Source organism: Anarhichas minor, unplaced genomic scaffold (genome assembly GCF_050575085.1).
Source record: "Anarhichas minor isolate MPS153535 unplaced genomic scaffold, ASM5057508v1 ptg000080l, whole genome shotgun sequence".
Taxonomy (NCBI): domain Eukaryota; kingdom Metazoa; phylum Chordata; class Actinopteri; order Perciformes; family Anarhichadidae; genus Anarhichas; species Anarhichas minor.
In genome coordinates, this window is record NW_027466526.1 from 2,197,821 (window position 1) to 2,218,948 (window position 21,128).

The 21,128-nt window shown below is 43.4% G+C and overlaps 1 protein-coding gene across 1 annotated transcript; it reads right to left on the reverse strand.

Moving 5' to 3' along the window:
- Positions 1 to 3,392: 3,392 nt before the first annotated feature.
- Positions 3,393 to 5,634, reverse strand: LOC142938211 (kelch-like protein 38). Its single transcript, XM_076081468.1, has 4 exons — positions 4,415 to 5,634; positions 4,154 to 4,295; positions 3,904 to 4,009; positions 3,393 to 3,685 (listed from the first exon to the last, which is right to left on the reverse strand). The coding sequence occupies exons 1-4, from the start codon at positions 5,632 to 5,634 to the stop codon at positions 3,393 to 3,395; spliced, it is 1,761 nt and encodes a 586-aa protein (XP_075937583.1).
- Positions 5,635 to 21,128: the final 15,494 nt, after the last annotated feature.

Sequence of the window (21,128 nt, forward strand, 5' to 3'; positions counted from 1 at the left end):
GATTGTAACATATTAAAGGCCCTGTAAACCCTCACAGGTGTTTTGAGTTACAGTATGTGGTTAATTAGACATGCTCAAGGTTGAGTATGCTCAAAGCTGTGTATGCTCATAAAAGTGATAAAGTATCTTGTCTTGCAACAAAACTAAAAGGAGAATGCCTGAAGCCTGAATTTTTCATCCGACACACAAGATTAAAAAGAAGAAGATTGAAAATGTGGTTGCACCTTCTAGATTCGGGCCATTTTGCACAGTACTTTCAACTACTTGTTCAAGTATACATCACACGTTTACATTGTGGTATCGCTACTTTTACTTATAAGTAAAGGATCTGAATACTTCTTTCACCACTGGCAATGACTGGGATTCATTAATGAGGAATGATCATTTATGCACACATCTGTGAGGCCTTTGAGAATGATCAGGAAGAGTTGAGAGATTGGATTTGTCATCGGCATACAGTAAGCACGATAACAAAGGCCTCCATTTAGGAAGTGCCGTTAATGTCTCACCTAAAACGCACCCCAGTCTGATTACTGATGTCATGTGACTGCTGATGTGAAGTTCTCTTCCTTAAACTCCTGCAGCACGAGAACCACTTTGTGTATTGTTTCTCAGTATAAGAAAAAGACACAGTGGTTGGTGCGCATGTGTGTGTATCTATACCCATGTGACTGAATGAGTGTATGTTCACATGCTATTACACCAACTCATTTCTGTTGATTCCTTTCCTTCTCTTCTTCTAATAAATTAGTCACCTTTTTGTGACTGTCAAAAAGAGTGAATAAGCATGGAAAGGGGTTCTCCCTCAACAAAAGTGCATTTCAGGATTTTAGTGTTTTATTGAAATCATTGAATTCATTCAAACATTCTGAATTCATTCAAACATTCTTGCACCGTTAATTACAGATCCTGTGTTGCTGAAGCTTTTGAAACAGGTGCATCTGTGGCTTCATGTCCTAGGTTTGAATGTAACACCCGAATATATGCAAGAGGTCAGAGCTCTGCACACACTCCGCATGTTAAAATCTGTCAACAACATGTCACATGAGAATATTGCAAAGCACATTGGGCACATGTGCTCTGACTAGATGTGCTGATCATGACTTCCAATTGCAGCCGTCGCAGAAGTGGCCCACGCTGAAATAGTCCGACAGCTCCCCATGTGGCTAACCATACGGAGCCGCAGTGTTGGGTGTGAAAAGTGGAACTTCAAGACAAAAACAGCTCTTACTGTGTGAAGTGCAGGGGCTATACAGTGATGTGTATGGTGTTCAGTCACTGAAATCTAATTAAAGTCTATTTGTAGAGACGGCCAAACTACAGGATGACATGGAAAGTCCCTGCAAGTGTCAGTTGATGACTGACTAACGGAGAAGGAAGCTATGACCTACGGCTCCAAAGAGTATCAGTTTAGTTTATTCAGTGAGTCACAACCAATGTTAAATCAGGTGGTTTGGTGTTAGTGATCTGGCTCTGTGGATGGCAATGTCAGTTTGTCAGTTCAGACTAAAATATCTCAACAACTTCAAAATGGTTTGCCATGACAGTTCAGATATTCATGTTCCTCAGAGGATGAACCCCACTGACTTTTGTGATCCACTGCCTCAATACTTAGAGCATCTAGCGGGTCAAACCTTTTACTTATCTTCTTCATTGATAGCCACACAATTTTGTGTAGATATTCATGTTCCCAAGACATTGTATCATGTGGTGATCCCCTGTTTATGTCAATGTTTTTGAGACACATGGATGCATGATTTAAAAGGTAAGTAGTGAATTCTCTCTCTCGCTCTCTCTCCTCTGTCCACGATTCCTATTTGTGTTGTGATGTTGTGACCGGACAGGACAGCTGTCCTGCTTGAGCCTCCAAAAATCGAAATCACAAACACACACACTCTCTCACAAATACACATAGTCACACACACACACACACACACACACACACACACACACACACACACACACACACACACACCTGTTGCTGTTCTTCCTGGATGAGTTTCATCACTGGCTCAGATTCTCTGTTGTGAAACCCTGCTCATTAGTTGCTCTTGCTCTCTCCAGTCGCCTCTCACATCTGCCGGCTTGCGTGGCAACCGACAGGACCACATGCATCACATGGTGTAACATTTGCCCTCTTGTTTGTCTCTCAAAATAACATCATAACTACTATAGTTTTTCCAGTCCCCCACCTTGACCCACCCACTGTCCCCTGGACTCTATTTGCTGGCAGTGAGTGACTGAAACACCTGACCCAGTGATTTCTGGTAATGTAATGGACACAGAGTCCTGTGTAATAGCTCCTGGTCACATTATGTTTTCTCCACACGAAACAGCTGACATCAGTCTCTACAATTTTAGAGTTGAATGAAATCATGTTATCTTCAGCTGTTGCTGATCCTTACTTTACTCGAGATCTGAATTACCTGCACCATTCATATTAACATTAAATGTAATTTTCAAAATAATTTGTGATCCTATGAACACTAAATCATTAGTGATATCCTTTCATGCTGGCTAAACAGGCCACACAATTTGGCTTTGATGTCCCCTATTTTCATGTCCATCAGCATGTGTCTTCTGCATGAGCAGACACATTCAAATTCATGTTAGTCAGCTGAGACCTCGTGGGGCACCGGTGGCTTTTACTTCACCTGCAACAGGTGGAGAAAAGCTATTTCACAATCTTCCATTCTCGATAATATTTAAAACTGTTCTTTGCAATGTGATACATTTTCTAGATGTTTTATTCTGTGTCCCTCCTTGTCTGGATGGCAGGAACCTGCCTGGACATGTGAAGGTCCTGTATGGACAGGAGTGAGAGCGGGGCCAAACAGACACATGCTGCTCAGATTACACTCGCTGTCAACTGACTAAGCACTGTGAAGACATACTGCACTGAGAGATGGAGAGAGGCCAGGTGTGTTGATTGAATTTTTATTGTGAAAAATCAATAGTTAGTACCAGAAAAAGCAGTACAAAAACATTTTTAAAAAACACCTTTAAAAAAAAGTTAAATTGTATCTTACTAAATACAGAAATTGAGGCTATTCACACAAGGTCAGAAGTTAATATTTTAGTATACAGTAGATATGTAAATTAAATAACCTTTCACCAGACACAGCAGCAGTCAGACTGAGCACCACACAGAACACAGCCCCCGGGATTTAATCATGACAAGTGAAATCTCATGATTTAGAGCAGGCTGAAAATAGCACTTTCACCCTCTGTGAAGTCAAGACCGGTTGAGAAGGGGATGTGGCGCACAATAGCCTGTTTTCATAGGTTTGGTTGTTTGAAAAGAAACATAGAAAAGACATGGAACACTTTTTGATTGGCAGTTGCAAATAAACTGGTTTCAAATTAATAGCATTAAAGTATAACATCAGAGATCAGCCATGATTTTGCCCATGGTTTGAGACATACGTCAAAGTCAGCGAGCCATGGTCAAACAGTTTATACGGCAGAGTCCCCTTAGATGTCCAAGTGTCCGTCTTTGGGTCGTAGCAATCGAAATTGTCTGAATCCTCGATGACGTCATTGCCGTTGATGTGACGTCCGCCTGTGACGTAGACTTTGTTGTTGAGGACGGTGGCAGAGTGGTGCATCCTCCTCTCCTTCAGGTTGGCACACTTGATGAACCGGTTGGCGTTGGTGTCGTATGCGATCACTCTCCTGGTGTATCCTGTGACAAGGGAGGCATTCATTTGAGAGGGGCGGCCCGTGTGATTCAAGCAGAATGCCCGCGATGCATTCTGATAAATAAATCAATACGGAATTACAGCAGAATGAATATGGTTCTCTTTTTATGGATTCCTTTCTCCTTTTCTTAGCTGAATCAAAGGTGTTAAGTGTATGAGCTTTAAACATAAACATTGTTTTGTTAGCCCTCATATTGTCTACCTCCAATGATGTAGATTTTGTCATCCACAATGGCAGCAGGAGCAGACACATTCTTCACCGTTCTGTTCTCCATCCTAGACCACATGTTCCTGGCAATGTGATACACCTACCGAACGGGGGAGGGGGGTCAGGGTGACGGGGAAATAGATTGAGTGAGTGAGTGAATGAATGAATGAATGAGAAAGAATAGACGATGGAGCTGCAAATGAAAGAAAACATAAACCGTGATTTAGTGATTGAAGAGCATTACCTGTATTATTCTGACTGGGTTCTGCATGGCGTCCTCTCCTCCAAACACGTAGATCCTCTGGTTAGAAGCAGCCACTGCAGGGTGCAACACAGCCTCAGGCATGGGCGCCATAGCCTCCCATTGGTTGAACATACTGTTGTACCTGATAGCATTATGGAGAGAAGTGTTTTTATTTCCCACGTTTGCGTGTTTAGTTCTGTATGTGTTATGGGCTTTTGCCAAGACAGGCTTTTGTTTGATGATAATTATGGTCCAACTCACCTCTCCGCGCTGTCCGTCAGTCGTCTGTCAGGCCCAAGGCCACCCAGGACAAAGATGAAGTGGAGGTAGGAGACACTTTGGTGGGCAAAGCGTGGCGTCAGCATGGGTTCTGCCGTCCGCCACTGGTTGGTCTTGAGGGAGAGGGTGTAGACGGTTGTGCTGACTTGGCAGTTCTTTGTGTTTGTGGTCAGGCCTCCGATGACATACAAGACACTGTGAAGGGCGACATAGGAGGCTTTATACAGACGAATGGGCAGCTTGGCGAGCTGCTGCCATGTCTCGCTCCTTTCATCGAAGACGAGGGCCTCCCTCGAGGTCTGCTCGCTGTTCTTCCTCCCTCCTACCACCACCAACATGTCGTGGGAGGAGTAGCGCCTCGGTGCAACCCAGAGAGGTTTGAAGTCAACCGCTGTGTCACCAACGCATTTCGTGTTGACGGAAAACATCAGCCGTCGGACCGATTCTATGAGCTCGGCGCAGAGGGTGGAGGACTGGATCAGAGGGTCGTTGGCTATGAATTGAAAGAGGTATGTGGGATGGATGTGGCGGAGGCGAACTTTCTTGAAAAGGTCACTGATTGCCCCACGCCTGGATAAAGGATCATGGTGGATCCAAGCTACCAGTGTCTCAAAGACCTGCTCCTCCTCCGCATAAAGACCGTCATCCTCCAGGTATCCCATGAGCTCTGGCAGGGAGAGCTCACACAGATCCTCAGACGCTGACACGTCCGAGAAGCTCTTCATGGCCATCTCCTTTGCTTTGTCCCTCAAACTGTTACAATTCAGGATCTCAGAGAGCCGTATCATGCTCAAACAGTTGTCAGGGCTCAGTTGCTCCTGAAGGAAGCTCGAGCAGGCCTCAAAAAGGCGGCCATATTGCAACATGGATGCCGCCTGCATCAGAGGCAGCACGATATCCATGCTGATACTGACGAGTCCTGTGTAAACATAGTCAATGACACTGCTTAGAATGGCCGATGTGATGCCCTGTAAGTCAATCTTAGTCTGCTGTGTCTCTATGAAGTTGTTGCAGAACATTGCTCTGAAGTAGGGGCTGCTGGAGACCAGGACGTTGCGATGGCATGGGATCTCTGTGTTATCCGAACACAGTGACACATCGGTCAGGATGTTCTCCTGTCTCAGTCCGTTGAGCTGCAGGAGCAGGTTGGAGGACTGCTCCTTGTCTTTGTAGTGGAAGATCTTGACCACTGGTCGGTCCATGCTGAGGAGAGACCATGCTGTTATTGTCAAATCAATTGGTTTGTTTTTTTTCAAATCAAGCATGGATGTTTTAGCATTTTTTAATGTAAGCGCCTCCTCCATCAACTTGTATAATCAGACACATACTCTAATTCTTGTTCAATCATTTTAGCTAATTTAGCACTAATGTGGTGTACACTTTACCAAAACTGGATTAGATGTTAGTTTAGCTTAGAGTTTAGGGCAGCAGTATAAGGATTTTGAGAAAAGGTCCCATTTTATAAGACATCTTAGAATTGATTATAATCCCGAGAATTTACAAATTCTAGTGAAACAAACACATTACCGCAGAACCATGCCACTGGAATTAGATTCAATACACTCCTGTGTCATGTATCCAAAATTCTGTCCTACAAATATTCTTGGTAAGCTGTCACCAAAACCACTGCTTGATTGTGTACTTTACAGATACCATGTTTTTTGAAGCCTGTTCAACTCATAACACACACACACTAACTTTATTATGTGATCATTGCCTTTAAGCCCGCGGGCCCAATTTAGTGCTGCTACACCCAATCATTCTACAAATAGGGCCTATAGACGCCTGTCTGACTTATTATGAAGACTAGTTGTCTAAGTAGATTACCCCAGAAACACCTGCACAACTATTCATTGTCATGGAAAAAGTGGTGCATGTGACTGCAGCTCTTCCAATCCATTGCATGCATTACACATCAGTGTAAAATAACACATACAAATGGACTAGTCTGATTCAAAGCAAGAAAATACAGAATGCTAATTTTAACATATCAGTGCAAAAAAAAAAAAAACTCTTTTGTTTGATTCATATTTACATAGAATTTATCCAAAGCCATGCCAACAACATACATAAGACAACAAGCCTCAGAGGAATACATCTCCTACCTGTTCCTCTTCTCTCTCTTTTTATGTTGTGTGGTTGCCCCACTCTGTTTTCGAAAGCAAGATCTCAAGAGAAAATCTGATGCGTTGACATTTCCCTGTACTTTCTTCCTCTTAGCTCCTGCGTCGATGCTGTGTGCCTGTGCGATACAAAGGGGGCTGTCTCTTTGTAGGAGCGTGTTGCGTACTGTTTGTTTGTTATGGTCTCTTTCCACGAGGCCTCTGTGTGCATTCCTCCCCTAAAAATAGAGCCGCTCTTTGGCAACACGGCTGCAGACTCACATGTGTCTCGTCAAAGAGGTTTTCTCAGTATATGTCTGACTCCCCACCTAATCTTTTTCTTTCCTTCTATTTCCCAATGACTTTCTTTCCCTCTTCCTCTTATATAATGTCACTTCAGTTCTCCCTGGTCTGATCTCTCATTTCTTCTCTATACCTTCCACTCCTATTCGCTTCACCATCTCCATCGCTGTCTGCCAGATGATTGTAGCAGTAAAAACAGCACTGATACTCGAACACCCATGTTGTTGGCCGCTCACACTGTCGGCCGGCTGGTTGAAAACACAGAGATGCAAAAACATGATTAGGTTACTGAAGCAACTCAGAAACAGAGAGAGCAACCACATGTAAAACATTCAGGCCTTGACTACTGGCATCACAGCAAAGTCACCAGACCCAAGCTACTCAGATTTACCAAGAGGCTTGGGTTAATGGAGTAAAATTGTTGTACTCTAGGCTATGTGACGCACTGCTAAATATCTTTGGCTTCACTTTTACAGACGGCATTCATCCTTTAAGCATAAGGAAACGTCCTGATTTAACTGCACATCAACAACAGATGCTTGCGTTTCTTATGCTTGTATTTGTTGTGCTCACTTCAGCCTCATTTGCTTCATGCTCCCTGAAACAGATCAAGCTCAATCACCAGCTTTCGTGGAGTGCATCCCACAAGGTTCAGGTTTCGTAAAAGCTGGAGAATCAATGCTTGCTGGTCTGTTTCATAAATGTGGCCACATAAAAACAACGAAATTAGAGTGCATTTTCAGTCGTCATGATGTGACATGTTTTTCTTGTACTCGGGCTTGTTTACAGAGCTCTGCGAATCAGACATAAATAGCTGCTTGAGCTTCGACGACCACTACTGCAGTTCAATGTGGATTGCACAACAAAAACACTAGGTTAACCCACAAACTGCTTGTGCCATGCCAGCCTTCTATGTGGACAGTTTGTCATGTTGTTGTTTGTGGGCTACACTGCAGCAAATACATGCAATTTAACTATGAAACTGCCAAATGACATGTATGTGGAGCACAAATCTGACAAGAAATGAACTGTATATCCAGGCAGTGATACTGAAAACTGAGGTCACAAAGTTCCCACATGTGACGCGATGAAACCAGCCGTCATGTAGGCAGCAGTCAAAACTAAACAGCTCCATCTAGTGTTTGTGTCTATAAAATGACAGTTTGTGTCTATAAAATGACAGTTTTTGTGAAAAACGGGTTCCTTTTCCAATTAACTCTCTGGCATTTTAAGCCTTTTAGAGTCTAGTCATGGGTTTGTTTCCAAGTAAAATACACAATTAACAGGTCAGCTAAATTGTAAGGTAATACGTTTTTTTACCATGCAACAAAATGTCACAAATAAATATCTGCCCTTCTAGCGTGATATTGGCATTAAAACTATCTCATCGATCTGTATAGTCAAGGGCAAAAGCTTAACTTGTTTGCCCAGAGGGCAGCGGTGTCATTTTATAACTCACACACTCATATTCAAAGCTGTGATTGCATTCTTTAAAGTTAAGCACATTGTCTGCTATCTCTGTTCCTTCACCTTGACAGAAAGGAATCATTAATGTCTGCCTTTAGGCAACAACTTATTAAAAGTTAAAGCTGTGGCGCACAGTGTGCAGCAGAGCATTTTCATGCAGCAGCATAACTGTTGCCACCCACCGCCCGGTGCTGTGTCTTCATATCACCAAATGATTATCTTCTCATAAGCACATGGTCTAATAGAGCCTATACCCGGGGGATTTAGATCTTGCTGATTGGTATAAATGTGTGTGTGTGTGTGTGTGTGTGTGTGTGTGAAGGGCAGACAGCTCTCCTTGGTCAAATACAAGACTATTTGAAAGCAACATGGACAGGGAGTGCAGTTTCTCTGACTTGACTTCATTTGATTGCACTCACTCGGTACAGGGCTGCAGGTTGTTTTGCATATGGAGCCCTTTTTTGAACCACTTAAATTTGAGTAGTATTGAAATAATTTGAAATGTTCCATGATACATAAGATAAGCTCAGAGCATTGGCTTTAAATAGGAGAAAGGTCCCAGATAATGATTCCCTTTCATCTCAGTTCGCTCAATGAAGACCTTTTTATATTTTTATTAAATCAATGTGAAAGTGAATGAAACGCTTTGTATCAGTGCTGATCAGTGCTATTCCACAGCCCAGAAGGGAAGAGTTAAACAAATTCCAAAAAGGTTTCATGTAGACTGCCATGTTTTTTAAGATTATAGTGCTCGCCATCATTTAATCCAGCACTACAAACACACGTAAAAACAACAGTGTTTTCTGTTTGACTCAGTGTGGCGGTTGTGAGTTTCCTCCAGATTGAATCTCTTTCTTGTTGTTCTATGATAAATCTGAGGCTTGGTCTGAAGTATAGTAGTTTGTCACTTTGTCATATCTGTTGCGATAACGTGTCTTGGCCCCGGGGCTTCGATTCTCCGCTTGACTAAGCATGCTGAGACTTAGAGCCCAAACAAGCCTCGCTTCTACAGCAGAGTCCAAGAAGACTCGCCAGGATTTGGGATTCTTTATGACTTTTGCTTGAAAAATTTGTATTGATTCTAACGATGTCAGCGTAAATGAATTGTTATCCGAGCCACACACGGTCAGTATAAAGCTTCATAAAGACCTGCCCCCATTAGGTCAGGTTCTAGTAAGGCCATTAAAGGTGCAATCCTTACAATTTCGGTTCTGGTTGATTTGGTGACACCTGTGGTTGCTGTTGGTGATGCTAACAATGTCGTAATAAAACAACGCAGAGAGTTTATTCACCACCAGGAAGTCGGTTTAAAGAGCTTGTATGTCAGAAACAGCGACAACAGAGGAAGACGTGCAACACTCGCAACTTGTGTTTCGCAGTAGTTTTACTCGACGCAAATATGTTTCTCTTCAAAATGACGGGAACTGACTGTTCTGCTCTTCCAGATTATGTCATCACGCGAAACATGTCCACACAAATTACGAGCAATGTGCGCATGCATCATTTCCTGTAAATCTCTGTGTTTTCGCACCAGTTGAATCCAACACAGGAATGGTGGACTGCGCCACTGACAATGCAAAAAAGTCAACTGAGGAGTGTAAATGTTTATAGCAGCCATCAAAAAGTAGTTTGATATGATGAACATCTGAAGGATTATAACTTTAAGATTAAATATCCTATTATCCCGTACAGTTACATTTTTGCTGTTTAAAGATATTTATTTTATGTGTAGGGGGTGACTGTGAGTTGCTGAGTCACAAAGCTGACATGGCTCATCCTAAAGTCCTAAAGTCCTTAAATGACCTGACGGTTGGTCTTAATTTGACTAAACTTGTATATCCCATTTGTTAAATAAACATCAGTTCAAGTCAGGCACCGACTGACTGGTGTGGATCGACTATTATATTGTATCTAATTTGTAGGAGTATTGCACAGACATCTCTTCAAGAAAACTCTTGGCATGGCCATGATGTAACTGAATCATGTGTGGGATTGTTATGTGACTTTAAGAAAGAAAACAAAATGGAGATGAGAAGTTCAATCTGAATTTAAGTGTCTCGCTGATACTCCTTTCAGACCAACTTACATTATAGTATCCACTAGGTGTCAGGCCAACGTTATGCAAATTTAAGGAGTGAAAGGTTGTCCCCCGTGACTTCCAGGAGGAAGCTATCAAGGCTAAACTCACAGTCAGTCTGTAAACACAACAGATGCATAAACTGGTGATATATTATTTTTGCTATTTTAGGCCAGCACGACAGAATACCTTCTAAAAATACACCGACAGAAAAATGAAGCTATTATTCCATCAGTTGTTTTGTTTATTGCTGCAAACAATGCACTTGAGGTGTGACATTTATAATGGCCATTTACTCAGGCGCAGATAGCCAAAACAATTGAAACAGACAGTGAGAATCACGTGATAACCTCTTGATCCTTGAGCTGTGGGGTGTTACTCCCAAGTGCAAAGAGATCCATGCCAGGCAACACGGAGAGCAGCAATCTGGCTTTGATGGAGAGACGTCCACGTTGTAAATCAACAAAGAGCGAGGGGAGGGTGGGGGTGAGGGAGGTTTGAGAGGAGTAGCCCACAGAGACAAAGAAAGAGAGAGAGTTGGGTTCTGTACGTTCACACATGCCCAAGCAGGGATGAGGTCTTAAAGGGCTTACAGTTAGCTGCTTAAAATTCTTCTGATGTAACCAACACATGCAGGACATGTTACTCGGAGAAGGAAAAAAAGTGCTTTGTAGCAACAAAAAATGTGGAGGTGGAGGGGGAAATGCTTTGTGTTTACTCATCGTGCCCTCCACTGTAGCTCTCCCAAGGTTCCTCTCTTGTTGGTGTGGCGGTCATTCAGTCGTCGCTGCTGTGCAATCTGACAGCCTCCCTTTATGCCGGCTCTAATAGAGTCAGATGGACTGTGGGGGTTAGTGGGTGGTGTGCGAATGGAGGGGGACCTTTGTGGATAATGCTTGTGCCTTTATGTGTGCTATATGTTGCTACATGTGTGGGAGGGAGGCGATGTGAGCGTGTGTGTGTGTGTGTGAGTGTGAGTGTGTACAGCAGATATTGATATTCCGCTAGCAGCAGAAGCTGAAGCCAATGTCTTTAAAGTGTCAGCCCTCAGCAGCCAGCCAGGTGTACCCGAGGTTCAGAAGAGAGAGGGCGATCGACGAAAGGGAGTAAAGCGAACAACGGAGCGAGAGAGGAGAAGAGAGAGGTCATGAAAGACAGCAGAAATACAAAAGCAGATGGAGACCGACAGAGAGAGGAGTGCTACAGAGAGGAAGGGAGAAAATATATATAGAGAGGGGATGAAGAGAAAGAACGCTTTTGCTGGGTTTCTGGAGGTGAAATTACTTGCATGTCTTTGAAGGCCTCTATGGCTGTCTGTACCCTCTGTATTGTGGCCATCGGGCAGTCAGACAGAGACACAGGTGGACACAAGGGGAGCGGTGGATGCAGGGACAGACAGTCAATATGTCAGGTTTCAAAACGGAACAAATGAGTGGTTTTCAGGTTCAGCCAGGGTCAGTCATCAAACAAAAGAATAATTCAAAGCGTGGTTCGCCATTAAACAGACCGCCAATCAAAGAGGCTGCTAGAGTTTCGATTGTGACTCTATACTTCACACCCTACTTTATGGTGTTTTTTATTTTCTTTTGTTCTGGCCTTTTGTTTCAAACAGCAGCTAAACATAATCATTTCAGTTGTATATTAGTTTTGAAAGGTAAATAAAAGGCGTTTGTAGAGCACAAACAAATAGCACACCTCTCTACAAAGGTGGTAAGAAGCTTCTTATGGAGGAGAAGGATTTCCTTCCTCATCACTGTTTCAGGTATGACCAGGACTACTTTGTTTAAAGCTTCTCCAATTAATGATTATATGTTGGCAGTTGATCAAATTACTATGTGTAGTGCCAAAGGGGTTAAAGAATCATCACCTGACTCTGCAGTTCCCCTCAGTGGTTTTAGTGTATTTAAGTCCATTGTTTTGGTTTTAAAGCCCCCAATCTTACTTTTCCAATTCAGGCAGTTGATGTCAGCAAAAGAGCTTTAAAAAACTATTTTCCTTGCACCACATAAAGCTGACAGACAAAGTTAGCAACTAGCAAGTAAACATCGGCAGCACTCAGCAGAGAGCCAGATATCTTCCACAGGAGTTGGTGGTGACCAAAAACTAAAAGGAGCTGAAAGGAGAGTGTATATTTGACGGGACTCCAAATGTGTCTGCCCAACTGTTTTCCATTCAATTTGTTGTTTCAACTGTATGAGGTGATAAAAACGGTTCTGCTGGTTTAACCTTTACTTATCTGGGGAAGATTTTTTTTAAAGCTGCAGTCCACACTCACAACGTGCACATTCACACCTGGAAGCTGCCCAGTGCAACCACAATCTGACCTGTTGGTCACTGAGCTGTTAATGGATTGAGGGACTCGCTCAAGGGCCCCTCGGTGAGGGGAAGCATTACTTTCTAATGTAGAGCTTCATTTTTGTTCAAAGAAAAAACCTCTTAATGCCAAGCTCTCAGCTCAGGCCTACCATTTATGATCTTATTGAGCTTCTCTCATTATGCTGAAGTTCTCCTCATCTGCATCATATCATCCATCGTTTCCTTCAGGTTCCTCTTGGCTTTACCACGTTAGCATCATTGCCCAGCACCCTCGGCTCCTTCTATGCCTCCCCATGTCCTCCTCGGAACCTGTTGCACTGCTCCTCTCCTCCCTCATTCCTCTCGCGCTCCCCACTCTTTCCTCCCACCTCATCGCGCACCCACACATTTCTAAACACAGTCCATGTTAATGGAATGTACTTGAGTAGCAGATAATTCAGCTTGGGGATGATGACTGCTCTGACCTTGTCTAAGATGCTGTTTTTTTGTCAAGCCAGATCCATTCGGTGCCTGTGTATGTATTCACTTAAAAGGAACATCAGGGGCTAATCACCTAAACGCTGATAAGGCTATTTAGAAAAAAAACATTCCAATGAATGAAGCATGCCTCCTTCTTGTGAAAGTACTCTTCAGCCCTAAATCTATTTTGTACACGCGTATCTTCTTTCTGGAATTGGCTGAATGTTGTTAAAGGTAATGTTCTGGCTCGATTTGAGCATCCAAATACCATCCTTTACATTTGATAACAGGAGAAACTATTATAAAACAATTGAAAGAAAGGCCCCCCCTAACATTGCTGTGTTCTTTTATGTTCAGTGTCAGCGTCAAGTTTGTTTCATTGAGTGAAGCCAGCTTAGTGAACTACCAGCGGAGTTACATTTGCAGTCTTGTCTCATCTGCACTCTGGTCTAGACTATTTCCTCCTGATCTCCAAGTGTGTAACTGAGGAATGAGTTACTAACAGCACAGATAATTGCTATTTATCAACCTCATTTTTGTTAGAATATCTGAGTGACATTGTTTGCGTTGAGCTGAATGAGAGTTTTCAAAAAACACGCTTTTATTTTTCCATCAAACATGTTGAGCTAGCCGTGACCTCGACCCCCTGTGGGAAAGAGGCCTCTTGTTGACAGGTATGGTTTTCACCAACATGTTTGCATTGCCGTTCAGTTCTTTTTAGCCACTAGACGTGATCTATACTTTGCATGTGCATTGCAAACAGAAGGATCATTGTTTAAATGGGTTGTTCAGCGTCACCGATAAGAGGCTTGCAGGTTGAGATTTTCTGGTTTAAACTCTTATACAATGACACAATTATTTGCCTATTTGTTACTGAGGGCAAAAATTGAAACATCTTTACTCCTTTTATTCTTAAGAGGAAAGTTAGAAGGTCGAAAAATAAAACTTCTCTACATGCAAGCGATACTACATGCTCCGGTACTGTGGGGCGCTCCCTCCTGCGTGGGCGAACCACGAGTTGTGTCAGTGGTCAGTGAAAGAGGAAGGCCTCCCCCTTGTTGCCATAAATTATGACCATTGTCTGTCTTTAAGGTTAATAGAAAAACAGAGCAACACCGGTCCACTCTAACATCTCCCCAGTTAAATATGAATAAATGCGAGTACCGGGGCGTCGAGCATTATTAAAAACGATCAGTCAGTCGGATTACAACTCACACTCTCGCCGCACTGCTGCCAGCCTGAAGCTGGATGTGTCTCTGTGGAGCCCCTGATATTGAATAAAGACGTGCCACACTCACAGAAAATAGCTATGCTTTAATATGCAGCAGCAGTAGGAACTTTTCTTCCCCCCTGAAGGCGTTAGATTTGAGTGTGCCTTATCCCGTTGTTCAATGGCCTGGTCTACATGGCAACAGTCCAACAGAGATGAGAAGAGGCTTGTCACTGGATTTGAGGGAAGGTTGTGCAGACCGGTATGCTCTACAGTTTGTGTCTTTATTCCTACGTCTTCTGCTGTCTTCACACATGTGTTTTCAGCGACACTTCTGCTGTTAACTGCACAGGTTTTAATGCAAATGTGTGCCGTCGTGTCCAAATTCAAAACCATAGGATTTGACTTAATAATGGCAAACCTTTAGTCGGAGAGCAACCACGGAGAATGTTGCCAAACACGAAATAGCCCAATCAGAGCCTTGATCTCGACTGTTCGTCATAAAAGCCCTTTTTGTCCATATAAATATAATTTGATCAGAGCCTCCCATGTAGCTGAATATGAGTGAATACGAGTGCAAGAAAAACAAAAAAAACATTGGGTCTTGGGACACACTTCCAGTCTCCTGCTTAATTAGCATAAATTAGGGTGAACCAAAAACAATAATATTTGATATTCATTAAATGTTTTCATTAACATGAACACTTGTAAGCTTTTACAAGTCTTATATTATTAGCTTTGACCGAATTATAAAATAAAGAGGAAAAGAAAAGTTGAAATCTAGTTATAACTGAAATGAGGTTTTGGTTTTGACGGCTATCAGCTGTTGCGTGTCGAGCTAAGCACGCAGAACTCATTGCCCTGTCAATCTCAATCATACTACTCAGAAGAGGGGGGGGGGGGGTATTGTCAGGTTTGAAGCAGGCAGGTGGACCTAAAAGCTGAGACGACAGGTAGACTGGTGCAGTTTAAAGATTTATTACATAAAAGGCTCACAGCCAATAAGTCCAAAGACAGGCAGGTAGAATCAGGCAGGTAACTGGTGAATCTCATAAGGGCGGGGCCGACAATCACACAGGCAGGAAACAAATCAAGGCAAGAAGTAAAGATGCAAGAGGAGAGGATGAAAACAGACTAAATGAAAACAAAAAACTAATTTAACTGCTCACTTTAGTAAAAAAGAAGTTTGACCGGGCAGAAAACAGCTTCATTTGACAACACTGAATTCTACATAGATGCTCAATAAGAAAACCACCTCACTGAAAACCTATTTAAACCACTGGTTCCCAATTTCAACCCACATCAGTGCTCCATGGAGCATTTGTTTCCAACCAGCCAGTTAATTGCATTGTCTTTGTGTCCCAGGTCTGAAGCAGTCCGTCATTAGCTGGCCAAAATGAAAAAAACAGCAGGACCAGCATTAAAGACCAGTGATACAAACACTAACTGACTCTCCCTCGCTGACGTCTCTCTTTCTCTCTCCCTTCTCCCAACCTGTAATCCTGTGATCAGTTGTCCGGGCAACAGCACTGGCTACCGTTCCCCCACGTGCACAGTGTTGCCGGGTCAGGATGAAAGTGCCGGGAGGGGGCGATGCAAATCACCTATTGCACCCCACTGGAGCTCTCCATAGAGATCCTGGGCGTAAGCCTGCCCCGAGGTTTTTCTCCCAACGAAGGTGCAACACTTTTGTGTGTTATTATCGCTCTGGCATGAAAGATCTCTGCCTTGCACATAAATAAATTAAAGTAATTCCAGACCTGATATTTGTTTCACTTAGATCTTAGATGTGTGTTTACAGTCACGGAGTATCATGTATGTTTTGCTTTTTTTTTGTTGCTTTGTCAAATGAATATTTGATCAAAACAGGACTTCATTTTATTCCACTGCTCCATCCACAAATCAACGCCTTACAAGACACATTGTAACTGTTTCGAAAGCCAACATATTCATGCTATTTATGTATCGGATGCTGAAATGATACACAGAGAGCACAGGAGGAGGACGCTTTTGGAATGTGGAAAGTTGAGTGGCAGGGAATAAACATACGTGTACATGTACTTTACATATACTGCGACTGCACAATCGTGTGCCACTTCAGGGCAAATACACATCTTGTCTGCTTTCTTACACGGCATCAATAGCACCCATCGGGCTCACTGTTGTTGAGGAATTAGCTCATAGCCTTGTGCACTGCAGCTCTCTGGCTCCTCCGTAATCTCTCCTGCAAACTTTGTGTGAACTCATGTGGACGTAATACCTTCATTCAGGAGTCAATGGCATGTGGAACAACAGCACAAAGGAGAGTTTCTGAAATGTTTTTGTAGGAAAATAAAAAATACAAAAGATGCTCTCCGTATACGATTTCCTGATACTGTGGCGGGGGAGAAGACTCTCTGGATGAGGACCTTCTCAAGATAGGCGTATTATATCTAGACACATTGTTAATAACTGAGAGAATATATGCAAAGAGTTGTTGCTGTAATTACATGTCACATTCCCCTTTTTAAATGTGGATTTTATTTTTGAATCAACATAACCATCTGTCTGTCTCTCTGTCTTCATTTTCTGAATCTGAATCCTCTCTGACTGTGACCACATAGACTGCTGCTTTTGGTCGTCAAACAAAAACAGATGCATGGTGCCTGATAGAAATTATAAACTCTTGTCAACAAACAGTACGTTCCATTTTCCCCCTCGGGGATGGTGAGAGTATATTTTCCTCCAACAAAATGGCACGAATGAAAAAAAAAAAAAAAATGAATCTGTCATAGAGTAATGACTGAAATTACATGTCTTGTGGTTTAAATAAAAGTGGAGACATAATTTGGCAATTTCTTTTTCAATGAGCTGGTTCCTCAGACGGGCACCGTCAGTGGTTTTATCTGTTCGTGCACAGGAATATATTGTGGTGCTTGTGTATCACTTGTACAAACAGAGTGAACATTTGGAGTTTGATGGAGTGTCTGAACCACCCACAGTACACACAAATTACCAAAGCCCTTCAGGGCCTCTTTCTGTACTCGTGTCATTTAAATAGCTTAAACATTACAGGATTGTGACTGCACTTAATGTCACTCTGAAAGGAACTTGATGAGTTCAGCTCCCTCTTCATCTCCTCTCCCGCTGTGGTCTATTCAGCAGAATGTGATATGACACCTGTACTGTACCAGAGTTCCCACTCTTTGCAAACTCGACTCAAGCTGATTTCATTTCTGTGAATACTTTTTTTCCCCTCTCCCCCTGCACTGTCACTGCCAGACCTGTAAATACTCATCCTGACCTCGAATAGCCCGACAGCCCTCCGAGATAATCCCGCAGCCTCGCTGAGGAGTGGAGAAACAGTGTAGAGAAATCCGCTGGGAGAGAGTGACTGTTGGAAAATTCACACTGACTTCTTCTTTTGCTTATTTATCTTTGTGACAGTGGGTCCAGAGAAGGGGATGACAGAGAGAGAGAGAGAGAGAGAGAGAGAGAGAGAGAGCGGTGTGGTGTGTTGGCCCTGCGTGTTAAAGCGAGAGACTGTGATCATGAGTGGCAGTAGAGAGACAACAGTGAAGGAAAGGGACGGCGGGGCCTGTGACAAGAGCTGTAATGGTAATGCATGTCACATCGATGAGGCCACGCCAAGGGAAGTTGGGAACGGGGGTCATCTCCACATTCCGTCTCCCAGCAACTCTGCTCGGGGCTCTTACTCCAATTTTCACTGCTATCATTTGTTTGGTCCTTCTCTGTCTCTGTATTCATCTTTTCCTTTTACCCTAATCTTTCTCTGTTTCACTGTGACTTTTCTTTCCTCTACTCTTTCTACAATGGACACTATTCATCCGTCACCCCTGTCTTTGTCTCTCTCCTCTCAGTCTCTCCAAACTCCTTACAATTCACTACTCCGTTCTGGACTCTATACTTTTTCAAGTTAAGGAAGTGAAGCCAGGTTTAAACACAGCCCCTTTCATAAAGCTGGTGTAGGGAATTTTGGAGAGTAAACTAGTGTTGTATCTAACCCAAAAAATCCCAGCCCCTCCCCTCGGGCCTCCCTCTAAAGCCACTCCCACAAAACACATAGAGGAGGTGTCCACAAGAGAGCGTTAAGGACAGGAGCGCAGCGCACCTTTGTCACTGCTAACTGTATTCAACTACGGCATGTCTCATTCAAATGCAAGAAAACACCTAACATTATCATAATGAACGTAAACGTGAACATGGCTATTGTTGGGAAATTTTGTCTGTCTAGACTTGTGAAAGACTGCGGTCACGCCCAATATAGTGCGCGCAGGTACACAGACATGTGGGTAGAAAGGCAGGGTATAGGCCATTCATGGACAGGCTTATTACAGGCATTGGACATGCGATTTTGTTTTCTGCAAATATTTCTTTATTTTGCAAAATTAGAGGTTTTCTAAAGGGAATCTGGTGGTCGGAAACACTATTGCTTTTGCCCACAGGGACCGCCAAAATCAACATAGCATCTTAGCATCTTTACATTTGTTTAAAACGTTTAAAACGACGGCTCTTTACTTGTAACACAGTGTTCCCTATATTATGTTATTTCTGCTTTTACTAAAACTTCTCTCGCGCTACTGGTGATAGTCTACACCTGTGTTGTCTCTCTGCATGTACACTCATTTCCACAGAGTGCCAGACGGGTGGCATTAGTCTGGGTGGGCGACACCAAGGTGTCCAAATTCTCTTTGCGGCCCACTGCTCCATTGAGCTGCACAGAGGAGCTTAGCAAGTAAGAAAACAGCGCTAATCATTACCCACACCCTCACCCACAGCCCTTCCCTTTCCTCTGCCCCTTCCCACCTCCTTCCTCTCATTAAAATAAGTCAGAGAAAGCTAGCCTGCATACTGATGCTTTGTTAAGCACTCTTAATTGAACTTGAGGATTCTTAATGTGCTATCATTCAATTGCTTAGTCTGTGTGCTCTCAGCTGCTTCGGCCTTCTGTCCTGCATTTATCGCCACCTCCTCCACTGCCCGTTCATTCCGCTTTTGGAGGAAGGGCTCTGTGTCAGATTTGTAGTGTGCGGGCATGGAGGAAAAGGGCATTGACTCTTTATACAACAGAGGGAACAAAAGCGCTCACTTGGTGCCAGCTGGGAGTTTCATCATCAGCCAGGAAAGAGAGAGAGAGAGAGAGAGAGAGAGAGAGGACGAGAGAGAAAGGAAGCAGTGTGAAAGAGCAAGAGAGCGAAAATAAAAAGTTATTGGAATAGATTGGGCAAGGTGACATCAATAGCATCCCAAGCAGGGGCACAAATTAGCCGGGCGAGAAGCGGCGCAGCATGGGAGCCGACAGCTGGGGCCCCGCGCAATGCCACCAGGGGATTAGCGGGGTTTCAGGATCTGACACAGAGGGGATGAGCGTCATGGGCAGAATAAAGAGCAACGCGAGGATTAGAGAGCTTCCCGACACTCCACCAACACTCATGAAAGGCTTAAAGGGCTATAGATATCATTAATGAATGGACAGAGAGAGAGACAGGGAGAGGTTGGGGGGGGTCTTTTTGCTTTTATTCAGTCTGACCCCCCCTACCTTGCCACTGTGATTTTTAATGATCATACATTCCATGTGCATACATTAAAAGGCAATGAGCGGCTGGCTAAAGAGGCAAACTGCCTGTGTGTTGATCACTCAACATAACACACAGCGCACCAGACAGAGATGGCGTGCGCTGACTGGTGTACATTCAGTTCATGCCACCCTCTGAAGAGTAGACCTGAATTATTCATCTGAAAGTCGTGGTGAAAATGCCGAACATTTATTTGAGTATACGCTTTTTTGTGTGAGTACACTGGAACAACAAGATAGTGTTCATTGCGGTGTGCGCGTGTGTGTCTGTGCTGCCGGGATACGTGCAGGCATCAAATTCTGCATTCAGATGCCGGGTATGGGGTGATTTGAGGGGCCACAAGTCTGTGTCTTGTTTTATAAAAAGGAAATTGCTTAGTTTTCTCTTATAAGCCGACCATGCCTTTGGACAGGCTCAGCCCGTCTACACAACCGCTGCAGGGATTTGACACCGAGATAACCTTTGTTCCAGTTACTCACAACACTCCAAAGACAAACTCGTGGCGTTAGCCTAATGTGATTTTGGAAAATGCCATGCAGAAGTGAAAGTTTGCAGAATATCATCACGATCTGTGAACTTAAAAACACCCGCGTGCAGCCTCTACCATGATAATGTCATTGCCTCTGAGCCAAATGGGATATCCTGGACAGGAAGGCATGGGGAGATAAGTCGGCCCGTTGTTTAGGAACATGGCGTTATCGTCTTCCCCCTCGTCGCCGGAGCTCTGTGTGTAGCTCTAATGGAGTCTTTATCGGGACAGAGCTAACTACTTATCAGCGGTTCGCTGCCACAGATCAAGAGCACAACTGGATTTGCTGAAGGGACGGAACGCTCTTTGATGAACTTCAGTCAAAGTTTAATGAAAGTAAATCTGCGTCCATAATAAGGCCTTGGCTTGCTCCTTTAGCAGTATCTCAGTCTGTGGCTACAGGATGGGTGTTTGTAGATGGAAGGATTCTGTGTAAAATACAGCCAGAGCTCTGTTTGTCTGCTTGTGTTTGTGAATCCACCAGAAATAGATATACAGGGTCGTGGACTTTGTCACGTCTGGGGATAAAACAAAAAGATCCTACAAGGAGCCTTTTATGATTATTTTCTTCTTTGCAGCGTGGACTTGGCGCTCAGTTTGCCCAGGCGACTCACATCCAAGTTGTTTTGGAAATGAATCCTTTGGTGCGCGGGAGTC

Coding starts and splice junctions, on each gene's coding strand:
- LOC142938211 (XM_076081468.1), bottom strand. CDS start 5,634: ATGGACCGACCAGTGGTCAAGATCTTCCACTACAAAGACAAGGAGCAG. Junction 4,010..4,153: donor ACCCAGTCAGAATAATACAG/GTAATGCTCTTC, acceptor CCCGTTCGGTAG/GTGTATCACATTGCCAGGAA. Junction 3,686..3,903: donor CAAAATCTACATCATTGGAG/GTAGACAATATG, acceptor CCCTTGTCACAG/GATACACCAGGAGAGTGATC.